The sequence below is a fragment of the Oncorhynchus masou genome, chromosome 14 (assembly GCF_036934945.1).
Source record: "Oncorhynchus masou masou isolate Uvic2021 chromosome 14, UVic_Omas_1.1, whole genome shotgun sequence".
Taxonomy (NCBI): Eukaryota; Metazoa; Chordata; class Actinopteri; order Salmoniformes; family Salmonidae; genus Oncorhynchus; species Oncorhynchus masou.
Window position 1 is genome coordinate 14,199,274 of NC_088225.1, and position 26,100 is coordinate 14,225,373.

Sequence of the window (26,100 nt, forward strand, 5' to 3'; positions counted from 1 at the left end):
AGGGGGGGGGGTGAGAAGGATTACTTATCCTATCCTAGGTATTCCTTGAAGAGGTGGGGTTTCAGGTGTCTCCGGAAGGTGGTGATTGACTCCGCTGTCCTGGCGTCGTGAGGGAGTTTGTTCCACCATTGGGGGGCCAGAGCAGCGAACAGTTTTGACTGGGCTGAGCGGGAACTGTACTTCCTCAATGGTAGGGAGGCGAGCAGGCCAGAGGTGGATGAACGCAGTGCCCTTGCTTGGGTGTAGGGCCTGATCAGAGCCTGGAGGTACTGCGGTGCCGTTCCCCTCACAGCTCCGTAGGCAAGCACCATGGTCTTGTAGCGGATGCGAGCTTCAACTGGAAGCCAGTGGAGAGAGCGGAGGAGCGGGGTGACGTGAGAGAACTTGGGAAGGTTGAACACCAGACGGGCTGCGGCGTTCTGGATGAGTTGTAGGGGTTTAATGGCACAGGCAGGGAGCCCAGCCAACAGCGAGTTGCAGTAATCCAGACGGGAGATGACAAGTGCCTGGATTAGGACCTGCGCCGCTTCCTGTGTGAGGCAGGGTCGTACTCTGCGGATGTTGTAGAGCATGAACCTACAGGAACGGGCCACCGCCATGATGTTGGTTGAGAACGACAGGGTGTTGTCCAGGATCACGCCAAGGTTCTTAGCGCTCTGGGAGGAGGACACAATGGAGTTGTCAACCGTGATGGCGAGATCATGGAACGGGCAGTCCTTCCCCGGGAGGAAGAGCAGCTCCTAAGGTTTCTTATTACATTCATGGTCCTTCGATTCTTTTAAAACCTACCCTTGTTTTTCACTGTCCCCTTCGCTGTGATTGTCATTCTAATGGAATCCAGAAAGGACAAAACCGAATATTCAAACATTAACATCAAAAGGTGAAAAGACACAAAACATCCACATCAAATTCAATATTTTTATTGATCAAATAACATGGAAAACAACCACTTTTTATGCAGTATTAATTTATCATCCTTACAAACCACAATGTAAATGTACATTACTGTATTGAACATAGGCTTGTCATCTCATGGACTTCCAAGATGGCGTAGCAGTAAGACGTCTTTGTCCTGTCGTGTCCCTTGTATATATCTTTTTACATCTTTTCTTCGCACATCTTTCAAAAATATTTTCCTAAACCTCAACTTCTAACTACCCTCCTGCAACCCGCCTCAATGTGGCGTGGATCTGCTTTTTTCTAAAGTATTTCTATTTACTTTGAATCTGGAATCCCTCAACTGAAGCTAGCCAGCCAACTAACTACCAGCTATCAGTCAGCAAAACATTGCTAGCGGTCATCAGCTAACCTTTAGCTCGGAAAGCTCTCGCCAGTTCGAACAACTTGACTCAAACCAGAGCACAACAGACCGATTTCTCTCCATATCCCCGGATTCCTACCGCAAACTCTGAACATTTTCATCTGGGTCTTCGCAACTAGCTAACCGCAATCCTGGGTGACCACTCCTGGCTAGCGTTTCCATCCCGGAGCAAGCACCAATTAGCCTGAAGCTAGTCCGGCCAGGGCTCCTGTGCTACCACCGAAGCCCACTCCTGGGCTACAATATCCGGACCCCTTCTACTGCCGATACGGGGCACGGAACCCCGCCGATCCTCTACGACTGGAGTACCGATATAATCTGCCCGAGGAATCCAACAAGCCCCTCAGGCGCGACGCCCGCTGAAGGCCCATTCTGCTAACCTGCTAGCTACCTAGAGCTACTTGGAACCCTACTAATTCCATGACTGGTCTATCGACGTCACAACAAAAAGAGGCAAAAACAGACTTACCCCCATCGCGACGTCCCCCAAAGGCTAACTTGCTAGCCCCTGTCTGCTAACTGCTAGCTTGCCTGCCCCAGTCTGTTAACTGCTAGCTTGCCTGCCCCAGTCTGCTAACTGCTAGCCCCTGCTAACTGCTTGCTTGCTAACCCCGGCTGCTAACTGCTAGCTTGCTGTCTCCGGTCTGCTAACTGCTAGCTTGTTTAGCCCCGGCCTACTAACCTTTAGCGTGTTAGCATCGGCCTGCTAACTGTCTGAATCGCCGTGTCCCCAGTCAGCCCAACCACTCACTGGACCCATATGTTCACTTCGCTACGCATGCCTCTCTCTAATATCAATATGCCTCGTCCATTATTGTCCTGGTTAGTGATTACTGTCGTATTTCACTGTAGAGCCTCTAGCCCTAGTCAATATGCCTTAACCAACCATGTTGTTCACCGCATCAAAGGAATGATGGACGGGGCCATGTACCGTCAAATCTTTGGTGAGAACCTCCTTCCCTCAGCCAGGGCATTGAAAATGGGTCGTGGATGGGTATTCCAGCATGACAATGACCCAAAACACATGGCCAAGGCAACAAAGGAGTGGCTCAAGAAGAAGCACATTAAGGTCCTGGAGTGGCCTAGCCAGTCTCCAGACCTTAATCCCATAGAAAATCTGTGGAGGGAGCTGAAGGTTTGAGTTGCCAAATGTCAGCCTCGAAACCTTAATGACCTGGAGAAGATCTGCAAAGAGGGACAAAATCCCTCCTGAGATGTGTGCAAACCTGGTGGTCAACTACAAGAAACGTCTGACCTCTGTGATTGCCAACAAGGGTTTAGCCACCAAGTACTAAGTCATGTTTTGCAGAGGGGGTCAAATACTTATTTCCCTCTTTAAAATGCAAATCAATTTATAACATTTTTGACATGCGTTTTTCTGGATTTTTTTGTTTGTTATTCTGTCTCTCACTGTTCAAATAAACCTACCATTAAAATTATAGACTGATCATTTCTTTGTCAGTGGGCAAACGTAAAAAATCAGCAGGGGATCAAATGCTTTTTTCCCTCACTGTATATCTGTCCGCTACTACTAGTAAAGGCCCAGTGCACTACGTTTGTGAGAAAAAATATATATATTTACTGTGCCAGTCAAAAGTTTGGACACACCTACAGTACTCATTCAAGGGTTTTTCTTTATTTTAACTATTTTCTACATTGTAGAATAATAGTGAAGAAATCAAATCTATGAAATAACACATATGGAATCATGTAGTAACCAAAAAAGGGTTAAACAATTGAAAATATATTTTCTATTTTAGATTCTTCAAAGTAGACACATTTTGCCTTGGTGACAGCTTTGCACACTCTCGGCATTCTCTTAAGAAAACCAGACGGTAGAATGATCACGGATGTTCTCTTGATAAGTGCGTGAATTGGACCATTTTCCTGTCAAAATGTAACAAGTACTTTTGGGTGTCTGGGGAAATAGATGAAGAAAAAAAACATTCCCGAAGTAAACGGGATATTTTGTCAGGGCAAGATGCTAGAATATGCATATAATTGACAGCTTAGGATAGAAAACACTCTAAAGTTCCAAAACTGTAAAAATATTATCTGTGAGTATAACAGAACTGATGTTGCAGGCGAAAGCCTGAGAAAAATCCAATCCGGAAGTGCCTCCTGTTTTGAAAGCAGTGCGTTCAAATGAGTCCCTATTGAGCAGTGAATTCCGTATTCCCGAAGGTGTCTACAGCATTGTGACTTAGTTTTACGCATTTATGTTGAAGAATACCTGTAAGCGGCTACATTGCGCAAGTGGTCACCTGATGCTCCCAGAGAGATTCTCGCGTAAAATACAGAGGTAGCCATTACTCCAATCGGTCCTACTGAAAAACTAATTGTCCCGATGGATATATTATGGAATAGATATTTGAAAAACACCTTGAGGATTGATTATAAACAACGTTTGCCATGTTTCTGTCGATATTATGTGTCTGGGGAAATATATGAAGATAAAAGGACATCATTTTCTGTAGGAATGTAGTGAAGTAAAAGTTGGCAAAAATATAAATAGTATAGTAAAATACAGATACCCCAAAATCTACTTAAGTAGTACTTTAACGTATTTTTACTTAAGTACTTTACAGCACTGGGGAAACCAAGCCAGGAAAAAAATGCCATATTACAACCTACTGTATGTGTTGTGTTTTGTTTGCTCTATACCCTGCTTGTTCAAATGCCTTGTCACAGTAATATATAGGCCTAAGGCCGAGACAATAAGAAGACACAGTGGCAGAACAAATTCAACCACACCAGTGTTTCATCACAAAACCACAGAGCAGGGAGCAACATCTGTCAGGTGAAGTCCACAAAGCATATTGCATATAGGCAAACAAACAGTTCTATGACCTACAGCATGGTCAAGCAAGTTCATGTTTCCGACATTTTTGGACTACTCAACAACTATTGATTTTGAACCACAGATAGTTACCGCAAGTCGCAAAGAATAATAGGAGCTGCTTATGTAACAGTACAACTTTAGACCGTCCTTCGCCCATACCCGGGCGCGAACCAGGGACTCTCTGCACACGTCAACAACTGACACTCTCGAAGCATCGTTACCCATCGTTCCACAAAAGCCACGGCCCTTGCAGAGCAAGGGGAACTACTACTTCAAGGTCTCAGAGCAAGTGACGTCACCGATTGAAACGCTATTTAGCGAGCACCGCTAACTAAGCTAGCCGTTTCACATCCGTTACACCGACACTAGTCCAGCACCATTTCAAAATCATCAAATCCCCTATGCTTAGTCTAATACAGTGCCAATTAAAATATACTTTAAACAATTTAGTCCAATCAACATCAGCTAAATATAATGTGGCTGTCCATGGTACTGATGTCTTTCTGTGTGTCTGTGCGTGTGTCCGTGCGTGCATGCTTGCAAGTAGCAAAACATGTTGACTCACCCTACTTGTAGAGAAATGCCAATGCCATCCTCCTCTCTTGAATATGTGTGAAGGAAAGTTTTATATTTGCTTTTCTAATAACCAATTCGACTGGGTTCATGCAAGTGACTGATTGATCATGCCTGGGAGGAATTCTCACTATTCTCACCTGGATGGCTTTATCGAAATAAACATGTTGACTCACCCTACTTGTAGAGAAATGCCAAATACTGCCCTCTGCAGGTAATGGGGGAAAAAAATCAACACAGTTTGGCAAATGTCTGCATAAAGAGGTGTGTATTAGGCTATACCAAATACTTGGACAGAGAAAGTTCATCTTTGGTGTGAGACATTCTAAAGAGAGAGTGAGTCTTGTATCTTCGATGTTAGTCATATTTCTCCCGACGATGCGATTCTAGAGGTCAACTGAAGCTTTTCACTAAATACGCTCTTTCATTAAGGTGCCAAAGGTCATACATGACCATGACAGGATAATTACCGTTTTCCCTCATTTGTCATCATGGCAAAGAAGCCTGAGATCCAGCTCACATGTTCATAAATGGGTGTCTTCCACACAGAGCCAGATGTGACCCCAATAAAGACCCCTACACTGCACAGTGGCTGCCCTTGCATGACCACTTTTATTGAGGTGTCAAGGGGCACCGAGTCACAACACATTATGCAAAACTCCAACAGAGAAAAGAGTATTCCACTAATGATATAAGAATAGGTATGAACTCAGCCATAAGGATAAGTTATTATATAATGCTTAATTCTGCTTAATTCTGGGTCTTGGAGGAGCCATAGAAGGAGAAGCAGAGGAGAGTGTGCTTGCCTGGACGGTGGAGCGTAATGAAAAGCGGTATATAAATTACATTTATTATTTTCAGAGTTTCTGTCAAACTTATCACACATTTCACGCTGCTGCATGAGTTATTGGCCAAAATCATGAGAGAAAGTTGAGTCCACTGAAAGGTTTGAAACATTGTAATCTCTCCCTCAACGGGATCAAATATGGGTCAAATGTTTTGTCCTCGCATGCACAGAGGTGCTCCTGGGCCAAGTGTTGCTCCCTGGAGGGCTGTGAAAAAAAGCCTTTTTTGGCAGTCGGTGTCGAAGCTAAAAAGTGAGAGTGCTTCGTAAACGTTTACCAGTAGGTTGGATATACACAAAATGTTTCACTTATTGATCTTGATGCAGTTATTGGTTAAACTGGTACGTCCTTGCTAGCTAGATAGACTAGTCATCTCTTCTAAACTGATTACTGTATTCATCAATCGATCAGAAAAAAATCCAGAATAATATCACATAGTTAGTTGATCCTACAAAACTCCATTAATTTCCCCAAGACTTCCGGGAATGCTTGTGAAGCAGGCTCCGCAGACCAGACCGTCAAAACTAATGTAGTCATTAAAAAATGCATTTCTATAGCTTCCAAAATCCCCCCCCCCCCCCCCCAATCAGTCATCCAGAGTTTATATACATCATTGGTTAGACCCAATAACGTGATCAAAGATTTCTATTGGATTTTCTACATATCTTCATATGTAACCAGTTTTCTTTTTAATAGGTCATACATTTGTGGTTTCAATGGTGTTAGCAAAGGTTGAAGGATTGGCCTTCTCTCCCCAATGTCAAGTACCTAGTGACCCTTGGGGGTCACGGTGGTGGCAGGTACCAGCCATAGCAATAGTGTGTCAAACTTTGTGAAATACTGACATTTGACTCAGATCCTCTGTTATAATATAATAGGTCCAAATAGTCGTATTCATACATTTTAACTGAATAACTGTGTGTGTCTGTAATTTCCAGATAGTGGTGTGTAAAATAGAAAACAGAGAAGCCATTTGTGTAAGCCCGGCCTCAGCCCACAGTGGTGGTCCCTGCCTTACTCTGCAATACTCCAACACAAGTGACAACATCTTTGTATAGGCAGAACAGTATGTATATTTAAATAGCTATTTTTGTATAATTTTGGCTTGGCACACCTTCTAATGAAATCTCACAGCTAAAGGCCTATAAGGATATTGATCATCTCTTGTAGCAACACTCTCCGTGTTTGGAAATGTAATCTTCCCCACAAGATTAGGTCCACTGAATGTCAGACAGGGCAGCTGAAAACAATTGTGAAATGCATTTGGGTAATTACAATATCAGAAGAGTTTGTGGTCATACCATATTCTTAAAAACACAGGTGCTGGGCTAATAAAGAATACTAGTATAGAACAAGAAGGCCCGCACACTGTTAAAGCTCCCAGTTCACCGATTTATTGATGTTTCGATCCCAAACAGATCTTTGTTTGGTCATAAATCGGCTAAGAAGAATCTGTGAATTGGGAGCTTTAACAGAGTGCGGGCCTTCTTGTTCTATACTAATTATAATATCAGAACATACGGTTCACTAACATACACAGGGCTCGACGATGTCCTTTCATACAAAGAGCACCTCAGTTGAAAAATGTAGTCTGTAGAGCCCTGATACATTTGCGAGAGTGCTATTCCCTCAGCATCCTGCTGTTTGCAGCCTGAATAACTTGAAATTTCTTCATGGTACAGATCCCTGAGGAAGGCTGGGATCAGCTACACTATTTCTACTGTGGCACCAGTGGAGATATCCTGAGTGTCAATCTCAAGACTAAGCTTCTTAATGGGCCGTGGCCCAGTGAAACAGAAGTTCAGCAAGGTGGCTTCAAAAAAGGAACACAGCTGGAGGAGTTTAATATCTGGCTTAGTTAGATAGACTGCAGTACAAACCTCAGAACTCAGCATGCATTTCCCCTTGTTGTCTACATGGGGTGAACACAATCTGTGATGAAGACAGGCAACATATTGTCGGCTCAGGAGATGGCACGTTCCCTCTGTTCAGGAGCCTCATCCAACTTCAAACACGTCAAGTGAGTCAAGTGTCTGGAATGGAGGTCTTTATTCACTTTTATAGTTATTCTCTCACTTCAGTAATCCTGTGTGCATCTTCTAAAAGCATCTAATACACCACTGCACTACTCAATGAATACTACCTGTACATGTATTCTTTGGTTTCTACTCTTTGGCAGGAAGGTTCAGCAGGAGAAGGTGTGACATCCATAGCGCCCCGTGGTGATGGTCACCAGTTTTCTGTGGGCACAGAAGTGACACAGATCTACCATTTCAACTATACTGACTTCAAAGAGGAGTTCATCACCTGATCACCAACAACCATAACATCGGCGTGAACAATGTGAGTGACACAACAGGCTAAAAGGTGACATAATATACGCCATCACATTTCATTTGTGTGCAGGCGCAGTCCCCTACTGAATGCAAATAGGGAACTGATTCTGCTTGACTGCCTGTTCATTTTGAAGCCCATTTGCCTTTTTAAATGACACCAGTAGAGGGGGCTATACTATCATTTACTGTAAGTCATGTCCTGTGTCCTCCAAAGTAGATATTGTTAAGCATGATATTTATCATAGTCATGGTCAATAGCTATATCAATTCATTATGGGCTGATAATAAGTGTTTTAAATTAACATATATATCTTGATATATATCTCACAGTGGCTCATCTGAGCTCTTTGCCACGTTCTGAGAATGACATCTGGACGTGGCATACGGAAACCTCTAAAGAAGTGCTACATATCACTGTGCACAACATGACCTGGCTGCAACGCTGTGGAATTCATGATTGGTGGCAGGAGCATCATCAGTGGTGGATTTCCCAGTCCATTTCTTAGCAGCAGAAACTCAGGGGCTTTCTATTATCAGCCGCGTCTGCTGTCTGGAAATGCAAATACATTCCTCTGTTCACTCCTCTGGTGGTGATTTAGTTGGGCAACAACAGTTGTGCCAACACTTTCTGTCACGCATTCATGTTTGTATTTCTCCCAGTCATTGACTTTTTGTGTTGTTTTCTGGAATGATGGTAAGATCTGTGGCTTCACTCCTGAGACTGGCAGGCTGATGATGACTGTGCACAACGCCCACAGCATGGGTGTGAGTGACAGCCATTGCCACCACCAGAGGCTGCAAGAGGATTGCCAGCGGGAGGGGAGGGACAGGTAAAGATCAAGAAGATAAAACACCATGGAGATAAAGATAAACAACAATGATGGAGATAAAGCACCATGGAGATAAAGATAAACAACAATGATGGAGATAAAGCACCATGGAGATAAAGATAAACAACAATGATGGAGATAAAGCACCATGGAGATAAAGATAAACAACAATGATGGAGATAAAGCACCATGGAGATAAAGATAAACAACAATGATGGAGATAAAGCACCATGGAGATAAAGATAAACAACAATGATGGAGATAAAGAACCATAGAGATAAAGATAAACAACAATGATGGAGATAAAGAACCATGGAGATAAAGGTAAACAACAATGATGGAGATAAAGAACCATGGAGATAAAGATAAACAACAATGATGGAGTTAAAGAACCATGGAGATAAAGATAAACAACAATGATGGAGTTAAAGAACCATGGAGATAAAGATAAACAACAATGATGGAGATAAAGAACCATGGAGATAAAGATAAACAACAATGATGGAGATAAAGAACCATGAGCATTACAAAGTACAAATATGGTCGCCGTTGATAATGGCAAACCCTGGCCGTGACCCCACTTTCCGAGGGTGTCTCAAGGAGGGTTGGGATATGCAAAAATACACATTTCCAATTCACACATGCATATTAATACACACTTGTACATGCATGAAATAGGACAATAAGCACCCACCAAATTATTTTATTATCGATACCTTAGTGGGCATGAAACCACTGCACTGTGTTAGGGCCTACCAGATAAACAATGTTTTCAAAAACCACAAGCATTGCACGCCTTGGCTCATGTTTATTCATAACAGAATCTGGTTACAATGCTATTGATATGAAGAAAGGACTAATAGTTTAACAAATATAATCAAATACTAACAGTGAAACAGTGAAATAGTGAAACAAATAGAAACAGCAGATATACTCTGGTTAGAAGTGTCTGCTACCAGCCTGAGGAGTACCAGATCATCACTAGTGACACAAACAGAAAGGTACATTCACCACCACAGTAGGATATAGAAGAGCATTTACTGAGATCAGGCTCATTTGTGCCACAGACTAAAGTAGAGGGAGAATTCAACTCTGATTGGGTTAATGACTACCATAGTATTTATTTACAGTTATTACCATGGGTTTTGAAACACAATGGATGATTGATCGCACAGTGAGTGAGTTGTGTGTGAGCGCCATCTCCTTGCCACTGGTCATATTTTAGCGCCAGATGTCATAGTAGCGTAACGCAGTGACAATGACAGTGCATTGTATTCTCTGCGAAGGGATTGTTTGTTCCTAAAGCAGACGGCATAGCTATGACTCAGGCAACCAGATGGTCTCTGTCACCCACTTCATCTAGGATGATGTTTACTTCTTCACAGAGAAAACCTCATTGGAAAACGATCTCTCCTTGTTTAACCTAAAACATATATATTTCACTGGTGGACCAGAGCAATCCATTGAGTAGCACACTAACATCACATATAATATTGTTATTTTGAGGTATTCCACAGAGATCATTTCTCTTGAGGCTTGGTTTTCGTAGTATTATAATCAAATATTTAATGAGTACAATCCATATGTCTTCATGATGGAAGTTTGGACCTGATTTTTTAGGTTCTGGACTCTGGATCATACTGCAGCACTTTCAAAGAAACACACTTTTTTCTTTATTTTTCACTGAGGGAGAGTGTTTTGTGTATACATTTTGCTAGCATCATTTCTTTACATCAGTATACTAGGTATGTCTACACTCTACACTACTGGAGCACATGTTTTTTCATGAAAAGTGGTGAGCACAATCACATAGGATGTAAAATCTACACTTTTCCTGAGCTCCTTCTTTGTAGGTTAATTCACTTTTCAACAAGGGAAAAATAGAAAGGCACCTACGTTTTAAAAGGGAAATGTGTTATTTGTGGTCTAAAAATAACTTCAAATAACAATTGCAATGGGAGGCCGAAGCTGGAAGAAGACAGCTGCCAACACTAAATCAAATCAGAATTAAATCAAATTTATTTGTCACATACACATGGTTAGCAGATGTTAATGCGAGTGTAGCGAAATGCTTGTGCTTCTAGTTCCGACAATGCAGTAATAACCAACGAGTAATTTAACTAACATTTCCAAAACTACTACCTTATACACACAAGTGTAAAGGGATAAAGAATATGTACATAATGATATATGAATGAGTGATGGTACAGAGCGGCATAGGCAAGGTGCAGTAGATGGTATCGAGTACAGTATATACATATGAGATGAGTAATGTAGGGTATGTAAACAAAGTGGCATAGTTTAAAGTGTTTAGTGATACATGTATTACATAAAGATGCAGTAGATGATATAGAGTACAGTATATACGTATACATATGAGATGAATAATGTAGGGTATGTAAACATTATATTAAGTAGCATTGTTTAAAGTGGCTAGTGATATATTTTACATCAAATCCCATCAATTCCCATTATTAAAGTGGCTGGAGTTGAGTTCAGCATTTAACACCATAGTACCCTCCAAACTCGTCATCAAGCTCGAGACCCTGCGTCTCGACCCCGCCCTGTGCAACTGGGTACTGGACTTTATACATTTATACATTTATACAATCAGATATGATTATGGCTCATTCCCACACACAACCATGTTTTAACCACTGCATTTTACTATTTGATAGACGGTAGCAGTTTCTATTTGCATACCGTGAAGGACTCATTAGGAGAAAGTCAATGCTTTAGTTCTAAATCTCCCAAAATGATTTACCAGCCAATAAATGCTGGCATGCACAATACATCTGCTTATAAACATTTTAAAAACAGGAGGAGCGATTTGGACACAGACTTGCATTGATTAAAAAGTTTGAATAATGAATAGTGGTCATTGTGAAATAGTCTGCATATTATAATCCTGGTTGAAAGATAATGAGCATGCGCTTTTGAAAACTGTTGGGTGGATTTTATACATTGTTATTGTATGCATTTTACAGTTTAATGAGAGTTGTTCACACAACTATTCTATGATCCTCGTTTACTGCACATCAAGGCCTGTAATATTTCACATACTGTGTATTTTCTGAGATGGATTGGCTATTGGGAGGTGTATGACGGGTTTGCCTTACGAGAACTAGAAGGGTCCCTCTCAGGATCCATTCATGGAATGCACATCACCCTCGATGGAGACCAGTTTGTGACAGATACAGATGCGTTAAGTTTGTAATTTCCACTTTAAAGTTTCAGACTTGATTTGCCCTAATGAAAACTGTATCAACCCCCTACAAAAAAAATCCATTAATTATAAACCACATAATAATTTACATTTCCTGTTGCTGCAGGATTATTTTCCTGCTGTGAGAAACTGGCACAGATTAAGAAACAGCATATGTATGGTTTATACAGTTCAATTTAATCTTAGGCCACAACATTTCATTGTCTCTCAGAGACATCATTCATCAAGCCTTTGTAAAATGAGACAGTCTGTACTGTACCCATTGTACTGCACTGACAACAGACTAAATTAAACACTGATATCCCATAATAATGTATTGCTTTGTGTCTCCACGTAGGTGGCAAATGGTGATGACAAGCTGGTGAATGTGTGGGGGGTACTCTGATGGGGAGGTGACAGACATCGGCACTGGGCACAGTGGCAGCATCAACAGCATCGAGATCTGCTCCAACAACAAGTACGTGATCAGCATCAGTGTAGATGGGTCCATACTGCCTTGGAGGTACACTCACCTGCCCTGGACAAAATTCTCTCCACCCTGATTCCCTCTCAGTCTAGCACTGGTGAGGAGAGTTGGTCTGGATATCAGAGTTATTTTTTATTACTCAATAAATCTTCAATTTATGGTTAATAAGCCAAAATAAGAAACACTTCTATAAAGGTCCAGTGGAGTCAAAAACGTGATTGATACATATTTCCACATTATGAGGTTGGGAAAAATACTGTAAAATTGTGAAAATTATGATAATACCCTTTTAGTGTAAGAACTGTTTGAAAAGACGGCCTGAAATGTCTGCCTGTTTTGGTGGGGTAGAGATTTTGCCTATCATGGTGACATCACCATAAGGCTATCAAAGGCTATCAAAGGCTATCAAACAAGCTAAGCGTCAGTACAGAGACAAAGTAGAATCCCAATTCAACGGCTCAGACACAAGAGGCATGTGGCAGGGTCTACAGTCAATCACGGACTACAGGAAGAAATCCAGCCCAGTCACGGACCAGGATGTCTTGCTCCCAGGCAGACTAAATAACTTTTTTGCCCGCTTTGAGGACAATACAGTGCCACTGACACTGCCTGCAACGGAAAAATGCGGTCTCTCCTTCACTGCAGCCGAGGTGAGTAAAACATTTAAACCTGTTAACCCTCGCAAGGATGCAGGCCCAGACTGCATCCCCAGCCGCGCCCTCAGAGCATGCGCAGACCAGCTGGCTGGTGTGTTTACGGACATATTCAATCAATCCCTATACCAGTCTGCTGTTCCCACATGCTTCAAGAGGGCCACCATTGTTCCTGTTCCCAGGAAAGCTAAGGTAACTGAGCTAAACGACTACCGCCCCGTAGCACTCACTTCCGTCATCATGAAGTGCTTTGAGAGACTAGTCAAGGACCATATCACCTCCACCCTATCTGACACCCTAGACCCACTCCAATTTGCTTACCGCTCAAATAGGTCCACAGACGATGCAATCTCAACCACACTGCACACTGCCCTAACCCATCTGGACAAGAGGAATACCTATGTGAGAATGCTGTTCATCGACTACAGCTCGGCATTCAACACCATAGTACCCTCCAAGCTCGTCATCAAGCTCGAGACCCTGGGTCTCGACCCCGCCCTGTGCAACTGGGTACTGGACTTCCTGACGGGCCGCCCCCAGGTGGTGAGGGTAGGTAACATCTCCTCCCCGCTGATCCTCAACACTGGGGCCCCACAAGGGTGCGTTCTGAGCCCTCTCCTGTACTTCCTGTTCACCCACGACTGTGTGGCCACGCACGCCTCCAACTCAATCATCAAGTTTGCGGACGACACAACAGTGGTAGGCTTGATTACCAACAACGACGAGACGGCCTACAGGGAGGAGGTGAGGGCCCTCGGAGTGTGGTGTCAGGAAAATAACCTCACATTCAACGTCAACAAAACTAAGGAGATGATTGTGGACTTCAGGAAACAGCAGAGGGAACACCCCCCTATCCACATCGATGGAACAGTAGTGGAGAGAGTAGCAAGTTTTAAGTTCCTCGGCATACACATCACAGACAAACTGAATTGGTCCACTCACACAGACAGCATCGTGAAGAAGGCGCAGCAGCGCCTCTTCAACCTCAGGAGGCTGAAGAAATTCGGCTTGTCACCAAAAGCACTCACAAACTTCTACAGATGCACAATCGAGAGCATCCTGGCGGGCTGTATCACCGCCTGGTACGGCAACTGCTCCGCCCTCAACCGTAAGGCTCTCCAGAGGGTAGTGAGGTCTGCACAACGCATCACCGGGGGCAAACTACCTGCCCTCCAGGACACCTACACCACCCGATGTTACAGGAAGGCCATAAAGATCATCAAGGACATCAACCACCCGAGCCACTGCCTGTTCACCCCGCTATCATCCAGAAGGCGAGGTCAGTACAGGTGCATCAAAGCTGGGACCGAGAGACTGAAAAACAGCTTCTATCTCAAGGCCATCAGACTGTTAAACAGCCACCACTAACATTGAGTGGCTGCTGCCAACACACTGACACCGACTCAACTCCAGCCACTTTAATAATGGGAATTGATGGGAAATGATGTAAATATATCACTAGCCACTTTAAACAATGCTACCTTATATAATGTTACTTACCCTACATTATTCATCTCATATGCATACGTATATACTGTACTCTATATCATCGACTGCATCCTTATGTAATACATGTATCACTAGCCACTTTAACTATGCCACTTTGTTTACATACTCATCTCATATGTATATACTGTACTCGATACCATCTACTGTATCTTGCCTATGCTGCTCTGTACCATCACTCATTCATATATCCTTATGTACATATTTTTTATCCCCTTACACTGTGTATAAGACAGTAGTTTAGGAATTGTTAGTTAGATTACTTGTTGGTTATTACTGCATTGTCGGAACTAGAAGCACAAGCATTTCGCTACACTCGCATTAACATCTGCTAACCATGTGTATGTGACAAATAAAATTTGATTTGATTTGATTTGGTAAATTACTTAATAGACCAATAAGAAAGAGAGTTCCAAATATCTCTGTCAATAACAGATACATTTCAGTTTTCCCCTCGCCACTCAAACCACTCCCAGACAGTCCTAGCAAAATTCTTGCTTGAGAAATTGCTCTTTGCTAAGAAGCTTTATTTTTTTTAAACCATTTTAATTGAAAACAATCACAGTAAGGTACTTAATGTTACCCAGAAATGATTTGATATTGAGATAAAAATTGGCTGCATTGGACCTTTAAAAATCCTACTCTGATTAGTGTTCCCATTTCATTACCTGAGTATAGATTAACAAGACATTATTTCACAAGGTCTCCATTTCTGCCAGGGCATTCCCCAAGGTATTGAATGATATTGTTGTGAATGTAAAAGGAGTGCTTATGCTTACAAGGTGGCCTAACAGAGATTTTGCCAAGATAGTGGACCGTTTTTTCCCCCAACCAACAAACTCCACAAAGTTCATGTTTGAGATGAAACTGACTGAAATATGTCTGCATATTTTCCATCATTTCCTTCTATCTTGTTGTGTATGGTTGGTTACTGCTCTCTTCAGGTGAGCACCTCACCACTGCCCTTCATGCCAGTGGGTTGAAACAGCAGGGGTTCCCAAACAATGGGAAACACACATAACCTACTTTAAATCATGTCCACACATCATTAATCCATTTATGATTGGCTAATATGTGTGTGTTCTAAATGCAAAAACCTGTCCATGACTTATCCATGTATTTAATACTAAACAAAGAAAACATGCCAAACAGAAAACATGACTGTTTCAACATTCAACCATGAAAAACTGATTGTTTTCATGGGAAGAAAAGTTCAACCTGGAAACATCAACTTGATTGTTTTCATGAGAATCAAAGTTTTTAAACCTGGAAACATCAACTTGTGAGTCAGCGTTTATATGGCCTACTATGTCAGCGTAAACTACTTTGATGATACAGGGACTAGAATCAAAGTGGGAGGGAATAGTCACACACTACGCATATGAATACACGCCTCTTTCGAGGCGAAGTTCGAAGCGATGGGTAAGTGCGCGTGTACATGCCCGTAAAGGCTGCAAGTAGGAGGCAAGGAAAGGCGCGGGTAATGTTGAACATCGATGGAGCTCGTGTAATTTGGTCAACAAGCATTAAGGGTTTCAGTAAGTGTTGACATGTTTGACGCTGAACGGAGTTGATATGTGTTGATGTGCCATGGTTTCACCTCTGTGCGCTGGTGTTCTGTCCTCCTCACGGTATCCGGATGGGAAATCTCTGCAGAAAAGTGGCACACTGGCCTCGAAATTAATTCCAGAATTCTCCAACATCGGCAAAGTATTATAAAGATATGGATAAACACTGCAGAGTGAAGGATGAAGCCACGTCAAAGGCAGCAACGCGCAAGGAAAACAAACAGAAACATGGACGGCTTTTTCGAAAGAAATCATTGAAGTCGGTGGGGAGTTTTGTAAATAAAATTATCAAAACTTTGGGCACTTTTACCCACTTTGGAGACGTTGCAGTTCAGGGCGCAGAGGATGACGATGGAGGGTTTCGTGACGGGACACCTTGCACACTCAGTGCCAACTCAGAAAATAGCAAAGAGGATGTCCAGGTCGCCGGGGAGGATTCTGTTAAAAATAATTCGATAGCTTCTTCCCGTTGCTCGGTGAAAGAAAGGGTTTTATGGTGCTATGGTGGCAACATTCCAGGTGTTATAGGCTTGAAAAATCACGGGAACACCTGTTTCATGAACGCCGTGGTCCAGTGCTTGAGCAACACTGACCTGCTCGCAGAGTATCTCGGGTTGGAATGGTACAAATTGGATTTGAGTCGAAGGAGAATTAATGGGATTGTTAAAAGTGAAGACACGCAGCATGCCAGAGGTGAAGTCACGGAGCAGTTGGCATCACTTGTTAGGGCACTCTGGACTCTGGAATACATCCCGCAACTATCCGTGGAATTCAAGGTAGGTTATAGTTGGCTATTATTCAATTGAGTTGCTCTTATCCCTGTGTACTAACAATATACTTACTATGTAATAAACTCAGGACAAGCCATTATAGTACCAGAGATCCAGGGGAGAAGATAACTGCTGTATTTCCATTTGCCCCTGTATACCTTGATTGAAACCGCAACATAAAAAACTATGCTGCAGTCATTCCTAACATGATAAAAAAAACTATTTGTTTGACATTATGGGGGGATTTACAGAAAATATTGAGGGGATATATTGAGGGGATTTACAGAAAATGTTATCATATTGGTCAATAAGCATTTCACTGTTAGTCTACACCTGTTGTTTACGAAACATGTGACAAATAACATTTGATTTGATATTCCAAAAATGATGCTGAGGCACTATCCATGACATTGGAGTTCATAAGATTTATTAGCTTATAGGTAACCTGTTTATTTTTTTCTCCAGGATTGATTACTTTACAAGTCAGTGCATCATGGAGCTTTGATAGCTATGCTGAACTCCAGTTCATCTCTACAGTGCTTTTATAGTCAGTGAGTTTACCCAGATGGCTTTTAGTTCAGCACTTACTAATGAGGTGGCTGGCTGGCACTGTGTGTCACTGGAGTCTGAGGGCATGGGATTACCAGGTGTCTGTCTGGAGTGCTGAGCTAGCACTTTGTTCCATCGGACACTCACAGCATAGAAGAAGCATGAATATAAACAATGGACTTAATATACTCTAAACAGACTTTTGAATGCTGGTGTGTTATATTGAGTGTTTTCCAGGTACGGCGGCTTCGAACGCTGGGCTTTAATATTCCAGTCGCTGAGATGATGAGCATAGCACCTGGCTGACTCACTACCATTTACAATATTGGAGTGTTTCTGAATAGGACACACTTCATTATGTTAGTTAGGCAACATTGCCATAGAGACAACTGTTTATTGAGAGGAACACTCTCCATTAAAGGATCTGAGAGTGGATCTGAGTGTGGATCTGAGTGCGGATCTGAGTGTGGATCTGAGTGCGGATCTTCTTGTGGATCAGGAGGCGGTGACAGTATCAGTTTCCCCTCAGGCTTTCCCACCCTGCCCACGCTAAAGAGGAGGAAAACACAATTATCACACTCCCGCGCCTGCAGTGCTAAGCTCCTATATAGTTCAAGGCCGGATAAAGAGAAGATGATAAGGGGTAGGACAATACATTCACAATGGATTTATTCTTGGAAATGCTAATTGATCTGTGAGGAGAAGAGGTGTAAGCATAACTAGAGGCACACCTTCACCCTGCATTGTGCAAAGCCAGGGGCTCAATCACTTTGCCTCTAGCTCAGTGTAATGTACTGGAGAAGAAGAGTGAGAGAAGTTTTGTCTGGGTGGTGGTCAATGAGGGGCAGGTTGAGAGTGCCCCCCCACAATACCAGACTAAATCACTACCCAGAGATTTTATTACCTTTATTGTGTCGTCAGTGCTGTACCTCCTGCCAGAGAGGTCTCAGAGGAGAATCAATCCTAACTAGTTTATTTGGTTTCTGTATAACCCAATGTTCCGTGTGACCGTTCCTTTCCTCCAAAAAGTAACTCTTTCTCACAACCTCACTCTTCTAAGGATACCCTGCCAACTCCTCTCCATCTATAGCCACTTCCTTCTTATCTTGTGGGGCTCTCCTGTCAGATTTTAAGACAAAAATCTGAGCTGGCTTCATGTAGTCAAGATAGTTGAGATCTCAAGATAGCTGTAATGAAAAATGCTCAATGCATGTGATGAGATCTTTCCTGTGTTTAAGTACACACAGGCGTGCATCTTGGCTGTGGCTCTGTCACCAGAAGGGTCATGAGTTCATGTCTGGCCATCTAAAACGGTCTTCTATGTAATTCCACAGCTGTCTGCAGGCACCATAAGATAATCAGATAGCTGTCAGGCCCCTGTCTGAGCCCTTAGGCCATGGGAGCATCAGACAAAACAACCAGCCATCTATAAACAATCAAAAACCTTACCCCGTAATTTAAATGGCCCACTTCATAATTATCTCAGAGCAGAGTTCTCAAACAGTATTATCAGTCAATCCACATGCCTCTGACAGAGTAAGAGGAGATAGAGTGAATAGCATAGACAAGGAATAGCAAAGAAGGTGGATAAGTGTTTGGGTCATAAAAAAAATAAACACAATTTTGGAGGAGAAAATGAATGTAAGTAAACTTTATGATGTAACACAATGTATTAGCAAAAGCAATTTGGTGGTTGCACACGTGTGCTATTCAGTCACAGGCTAATATTCACTCTTATGCACCAAGTCAACTCTAATGCGAGAATGACTGACAGCTTGGCAGAAAGAAATGACTTTTCAAGCCTCATTGTAAGCAGGCAAAATGTATTTTGAGTGAATTCAGAAGAGAGGTCATTGGTTTATTAGAAGCAAAATGTTACCATTAAATGGTGATCTGTCCCAGTGTCCTCTCAGGCAGGTTGGTGGCGCAGACTGGAGAAAAATAAAACACAAAGGTAGCTACCGCAGGATGACTGGCACTGAGCCACATTCCAGTAGCACCCTGCAGGACTGACGCTGTCGGGGGAGGGTTACTGAAATGTGGTATTGAAGGTTAAGTACTGTGCCCGCGACTTTATATATATTCTTCCCGTTCATCATGTCCTACCTGTCACTGTCCTCTGATCTGAGGGCTTCATTCTACCTGCTCTGGGATCAGAATCCGATGTGTGTTTTAAAGAATATCTGATCTGTTTGTCCTAGTGCATTCTCTGAATCCCTCCTGGTGGATTTCACTGTTTGCATAGAGGGGCCAGAGAAGGTTTGAAAACAGAAACTCAAACAGTTACTCAACAGCTAGTATATAGGTTTCAATAACATGGGAGAGGCCTAGGACAAGGGTCAGGGAGGGTAGGGAGGGAGGGATGAAGGCCTCTTGAGCTGGAATTCAGTCCTCCCTCCCTCCCTACGGAGCAGATGGACTATCTGGTCGTGTTTGAAGGATAAATCGGTTTAGAGTTTTGACATGTTTGTGTGATGACTCATCAATGTGAGAGTGACTCTGGCTTCCAAGGATGTGTCAATATTTGGGGTCTCCTTTTAATGATTAGGCTATCTAATCTGGCAGAGCTTTGGGTTTCAGGACTTTAAATATGAAGTTAAATGACTCAGTGAAGTCACAGGGAGATGACACTTGTTCTTGTTCTGTAACTCTTCTCTTCAGGCGTACACAGGGGTTTAATTGGGCTGGGTCCCAACGGGTCCGACACCCGGCACATATGATTCAAATGAGACCCAGGACCTTTGGTCAGGGAGGTCACGCACCCCAAAAATCTGAGGGGGGACAAAGTACATGAGGATGGCTTGGGGGTGATCCATATTGGGATATGTCCCAGTCCTGAAGTTGGAGAATGTAGCATTTTTCAAACACCCGAAACAGCATTTTGCTGCAATCTAGAACTATAGTAATTAAGCTTAATTCTATGTCAAAACGGTTTATTTTTCTGCATATCTAAACATCTAAACCTCTTGAGCTGTCTGTATCCTCCTGACAGTCTTTTTTTAAAGAAACTAAATATGCTTTTCTGCATCTCTGAAAAAATGTAGGTAAAATATTGAAAGTAATGTGAGTCTTATTCAGGTCATATAGTAATTGCTTGCTTTTCTAAAGGCATGCCAGCTAATATAGTTAGACAAGCTAGCTACTCTAACTTCATTGATAGCCTGAAATGGCTTCTTGGTAGCTAGTTATGATGTTGGGAGATTAGGAATCTATCTGGGCATAAAATTGCTGGGTGGCTAGTAGTATTATTTTTTTAAATAATAATAATAATATATATAAACAAGACAAATCTGTGGGGGTACGTGCACCTGTGCCCTCTATGGGCATGACACCGCTCCCTAATTTTGAATTATATAATGAAAAATGTGTTGTCCACATTTTCATTTTCCAACATGAGTAGGCAACTGCAAAATCACACAACCCAATGGTAAAATAGCTTACCTATTAAATTGTTTAGCCTGTCGCATTCTATGCGAGAAAGTAAAATTCCTCTTGAGGAGCACTCAAAACCCACATTTGAAAGCAGTTATGATGGCCACTGTAAATAGCGGAGGATCACGGAGCGTTCTAGTGTTACTACACTTATTTCTCAAATCCCCAAAAATGTGTAAAATGTGTTGGTGGTGGGTGGGAGGGGGCAGTGTTGGTGGTGGTGGTGCTGGGAGGGGGCGGTGTGGATGGGGGTGGTCGTGGGCTCATTTCCGGAGTGGGAAATTCTATTTTAGAATTTTCATTTATTTTGGAATAGAATGTCCTTTTAAAAGGTCGACAGAACTGACCTTCTCACAGTCAAACCCCCCCCCCCCCACACACACACCTCTCAATTTAACCTCTCTGGGATATTTAACCTCTCTCCAAAAGCCAGGGAAAATGCAGAGCGCCAAATTCAAATAAATTACTATAAAAATCAAACTTTCATTAAATCACACATGCAAGAAAGCAAATTAAAGCTACACTTGTTGTGAATCCAGCCAACATGTCAGATTTCAAAAAGGCTTTTTGGCAAAAGCAAACAATGCTATTATCTGAGGATAGCACTTCCGTAAACAAAGAGAGAAAAACATATTTCAACCCTGCAGGCGTGACACAAAATGCAGAAATAATAATATAATTCATGCCTTACCTTTGACGAGCTTCTTTTGTTGGCACTCCAATATGTCCCATAAACATCACAAATGGTCCTTTTGTTCGATTAATTCCGTCGATATATATATCCAAAATGTCCATTTATTTGGCGCGTTTGATCCAGAAAAACACCGGTTCCAACTTGCGCAATGTGACTACCAAATATCTCAAAAGATACCTGTAAACTTTGCCAAAACATTTCAAACTACTTTTGTAATACAACTTTAGGTATTTAATAATTTACAAAATTAAAGACTGGATGATCTGTGTTCAGTACAGGAGGAAAACAAACTTGTGCTAGCTTTCTGGTCACGTGCCTCTATCTAACAGTACACTTCAAGTGACCCTCGTTCAAGATGGCCGTACTTCTTCATTACACAAAGGAAAAACCTCAACCAATTTCTAAAGACTGTTGACATCCGGTAGAAGCGACAGAAACTGCAAGAAGGTCCCTTAGAAATCTGGATTCCCAAAGAAAACCAATTGAATAGAGAGTGACTTAAAAAAAAGAAATCTGAATGGTTTGTCCTCGGGGTTTCGCCTGCTAAAGAAGTTCTGTTATACTCACAGACATGATTCAAACAGTTTTAGAAACGTCAGAATGTTGTCAATCCAAATCTACTAATAATATGCATATCATATCTTCTGGGGATGAGTAGCAGGCAGTTGAAGTTGGGCATGCATTTCATCCGGACGTAAAAATACTGCCCCCTGTCACCAAGAAGTTTTAACCCCTGGGCGTACATACAGTATATGTCAGTTTTACAGTACCAGCACCCACTATAGTCATTATCATGCCTAATCTGCTTGATGATGACACCACAGAGCAAGAGGCAGTGCATACCAACATTCAGAGGTCATCTAATGTAGCTGCTGTTACAGTAAAAAGCCCTAGCAGCGGTCCTATTTATATGACTGATGGGACTGGTCCATATGGTCAAAAGCCCTGCGCTCGCCACAGCAACTCACTCAAACCTCCCCACGTCTCCTTAACCCAAATCCAGTTTGTGATGTTCTATAAGAGGTGCAAAATCTGTACCCCTACAAATCTGCCGGGCTAGACAATCTGGACTAGAGGTCGACCGATTATGATTTTTCAACGCCGATACCGATTATTGGAGGACCAAAAAAGCCGATCCCGATTAATCGGCCGATATTTATTTATTTGTAATAATGACAATTACAACAATATTGAATGAACATTTACTTTAACTTAATATAATACATAAATAAAAATCAATTTTAGCCTCAAATAAATAATGAAACATGTTCAATTTGGTTTAAATAATTCTAAAACAAAGTATTGGAGAAGAAAGTAAAAGTGCAATATGTGCCATGTAAAAAAGCTAACTTTTGAGTTCCTTGCTCAGAACATGAGAACATATGAAAGTTGGTGGTTCCTTTTAACATGAGACTTCAATATTCCAAGGTAAGAGGTTTTAGGTTGTAGTTAATATAGTATTTATAGGACTATTTCTCTCTATACCATTTGCATTTTATATACCTTTTGACTTTTGGATGTTCGTATAGGCACTTTAGTATTGCCAGTGTAACAGTATAGCTTCCGTCCCTCTCCTCGCTCCCCCTGTGCTCGAACCAGGAACACATCGACAACAGCCACCCTCGAAGCAGCTTTACCGATGCAGAGCGAGAGAAACAACCACTCCAAGTTTCAGAGCGAGTGACGATTGAAACGCTACTAGCGCGCACCCGCTAACTAGCTAGCCATTTCACATCGGTTACACAGGCCATTTGGCTGATAGGCATGAAGTCATAAACAGCGCTGTGCTTGCGAAGAGCTGCTGGCAAAACGCACGAAAGTGCTGTTTGAATTAATGCTTACGAGCCTGCTGCTTCCTACCATCGCTCATTCAGACTGCTCTATCAAGTCATAGACTTAGTTATAATATAATAACACACAGAAATACGAGCCTTTGGTCATCTATCATTTCGAAAACAAAACGTTTATTATTTCAGTGAAATATGGAACTGTTACGTATTTTATCTAAGGGGTGGCATCCATTAGTCTAAATATTCCTGTTTTTGCACAACCTTCAATGTTATGTCATAATTGCGTAAAATTCTGGCAAATTAGTTCGCAATGAGCCAGGCTCCCCAAACTGTTGCATATATCCTGACTCATTGGTGTTTATGGTTAGGTACAGTCGTACAATGATTGTGCTTTTTTCGCAAATGCGCTTTTGTTAAATCATCCCCTGCGTTGCATCGATTATATGCAACGCAGGACACGCTAGATAAGCTAGTAATATCATCAACCATGTGTAGTTAACTAGTGATTATGCTTGATTGATTGATTGTTTTTTATAAGATAAGTTTAACGCTAGCTAGCAACTTACCTTGGCTTCTACTGCATTTGCGTAACAGACAGGCTCCTCGTGGAGTGCAGTGAGAGGCCGGTGGTTAGAGCATTGGACTAGTTAACTGTAAGGTTGCAAGATTGAATCCCCGAGCTGACAAGGTAAAAATCTGTCGTTCTGCTCCTGAACAAGGCAGTTAACCCACCGTTCCTAGGCCGTCATTGAAAATAAGAATGTGTTCTTAACTGACGTGCCTAGTTAAATAAAGGTGTCCAAAAATACGGATTTCCGATTGTTAACCTCTAGCGACGAGCAATCCCGTATCCGGGAGCGTAATCATAGCCTCAAGCGCATTACCATAACGCAACGTTTCCTATTCATGAAAATCGCAAATGAAATGAAATAAATATATTCAAACACAAGCTTAGCCTTTTGTTAACAACACTGTCATCTCAGATTTTCAAAATATACGTTACAGCCAACGCTAGACAAGCATTTGTGTAAGTTTAGCATGGCATAATGCTATGCTAGGCTGTGCTGGCAGCAGGCAACATTTTCACAAAAATAAGAAAAGCAACCAAATTAAATAATTTACCTTTGAAGAACTTCAGATGCTTTCACTCAGGAGACTCCCAGTTAGATAGCAAATGTTCCTTTTTTCCCACAATAATTTTTTTGGAGGCGAAAAACGTCACGTTTGTTCATCCTGCTTGGCAGAGAAATCGACAGAAAAATACTTAAACTATAACGCATTAGCATAACGCAACTTTTTCTATTCATGAAAATCGCAAATGAAATTAAATAAATATATTGAAACACAAGCTTAGCCTTTTGTTAACAACACTGTCATCTCAGATTTTCAAAATATGCTTTTCAACCAAAGCTACACAAGCATTTGTGTAAGAGTATCGATAGCCTAGCATAGCATTAAGCCTAGCATTCAGCAGGCAACATTTTCACAAAAACAAGAAAAGCATTCAAATAAAATAATTTACCTTTGAAGAACTTCGGATGTTTTCAATGAGGAGACTCTCAGTTAGATAGCAAATGTTCATTTTTTCCAAAAAGATTATTTGTGTAGGAGAAATCGCTCTGTTTTGTTCATCACTTTTGGCTAAGAAAAAAAACGAAAATTCATTCACTACAACGCCAAATTTTTTTCCAAATTAACTCCATAATATCGACAGAAACATGGCAAACGTTGTTTAGAATCATCTTCAAGGTGTTTTTCACATATCTATTCGATGATAAATCATTCGTGGCAGTTGGGTTTCTCCTCAGTCGCAAACAGAAAAGTACTGCAGCTGGAGATTACGCAATAATTGCAACAGAGGACACCAAGCGACCACTCTTCCAATGATATGCCTACAAATACGTCACAATGCTGCAGACACCTTGGGGAAAACGTGGAAAATGTAAGCTGACTCCTAGCTTCTCCACAGCCATATAAGGAGTCATTGTCATGAGGCGGTTTCAAAAAATGCGGCACTTCCTGATTGGATTTTATCTGGGTTTTTTCTGTAACATCAGTTCTGTGGCACTCACAGACAATATCTTTGCAGGTTTGGAAACATCAGAGTGTTTTCTATCCAAAGCAGTCAATTATATGCATAGTCGAGCATCTTTTCATGACAAAATATCTTGTTTAAAACAGGAACGTTTTTCATCCAAAAATTTAAATAGCGCCCCCTATATCCAACTGGTTAAGAAAACTTGAAATCGGCCCTAATTAATCGGCCATTCCGATTAATCGGCCAAGCTCTAATCTGGACCCTCTCTTTCTAAAATTATCTGCCGAAATTATTGCAATCCCTATTACTATCTTGTTCAACCTTTCTTTCGTATTGTCTGAGATTCCCATAGATTGGAAAGCTGCCGCGGTCATCCCCCTCTTCAAAGGGGGAGACACTCTAGACCCAAACTGCTACAGACCTATCTCTATTCTACCCTGCCTTTCTAAGGTCTTGGAAAGCCAAGTTAACAAACAGATTACCGACCATTTCGAATCTCACCGTACCTTCTCCACTATGCAATCTGGTTTCAGAGCTGGTCATGGGTGCACCTCAGCCACACTCAAGGTCCTAAACGATAGCACCAGCTGTCAGAGCAGCTCACATATCACTGCAGCTGTACGTAGCTAATCTGTAAATAGCCTATCCAATCTACCTCATC

General features: G+C 41.9%; 1 protein-coding gene and 1 pseudogene across 1 annotated transcript in view; both read left to right on the forward strand.

The window, feature by feature from the left end:
- The window catches only part of LOC135553804 (cilia- and flagella-associated protein 52-like), a 34,360-nt pseudogene extending 26,575 nt beyond the window's left edge, over window positions 1-7,785 (forward strand).
- Window positions 7,786-16,009: 8,224 nt separating this feature from the next.
- LOC135554332 (ubiquitin carboxyl-terminal hydrolase 43-like) overlaps window positions 16,010-26,100 on the forward strand; it is a 98,105-nt gene continuing 88,014 nt past the window's right edge. The window contains exon 1 of the mRNA XM_064986579.1: window positions 16,010-16,942. Within this exon, the coding sequence (XP_064842651.1) occupies window positions 16,322-16,942 (621 nt within the window). The 5' untranslated portion in view covers window positions 16,010-16,321. The remainder of the gene's footprint in view (window positions 16,943-26,100) is intronic.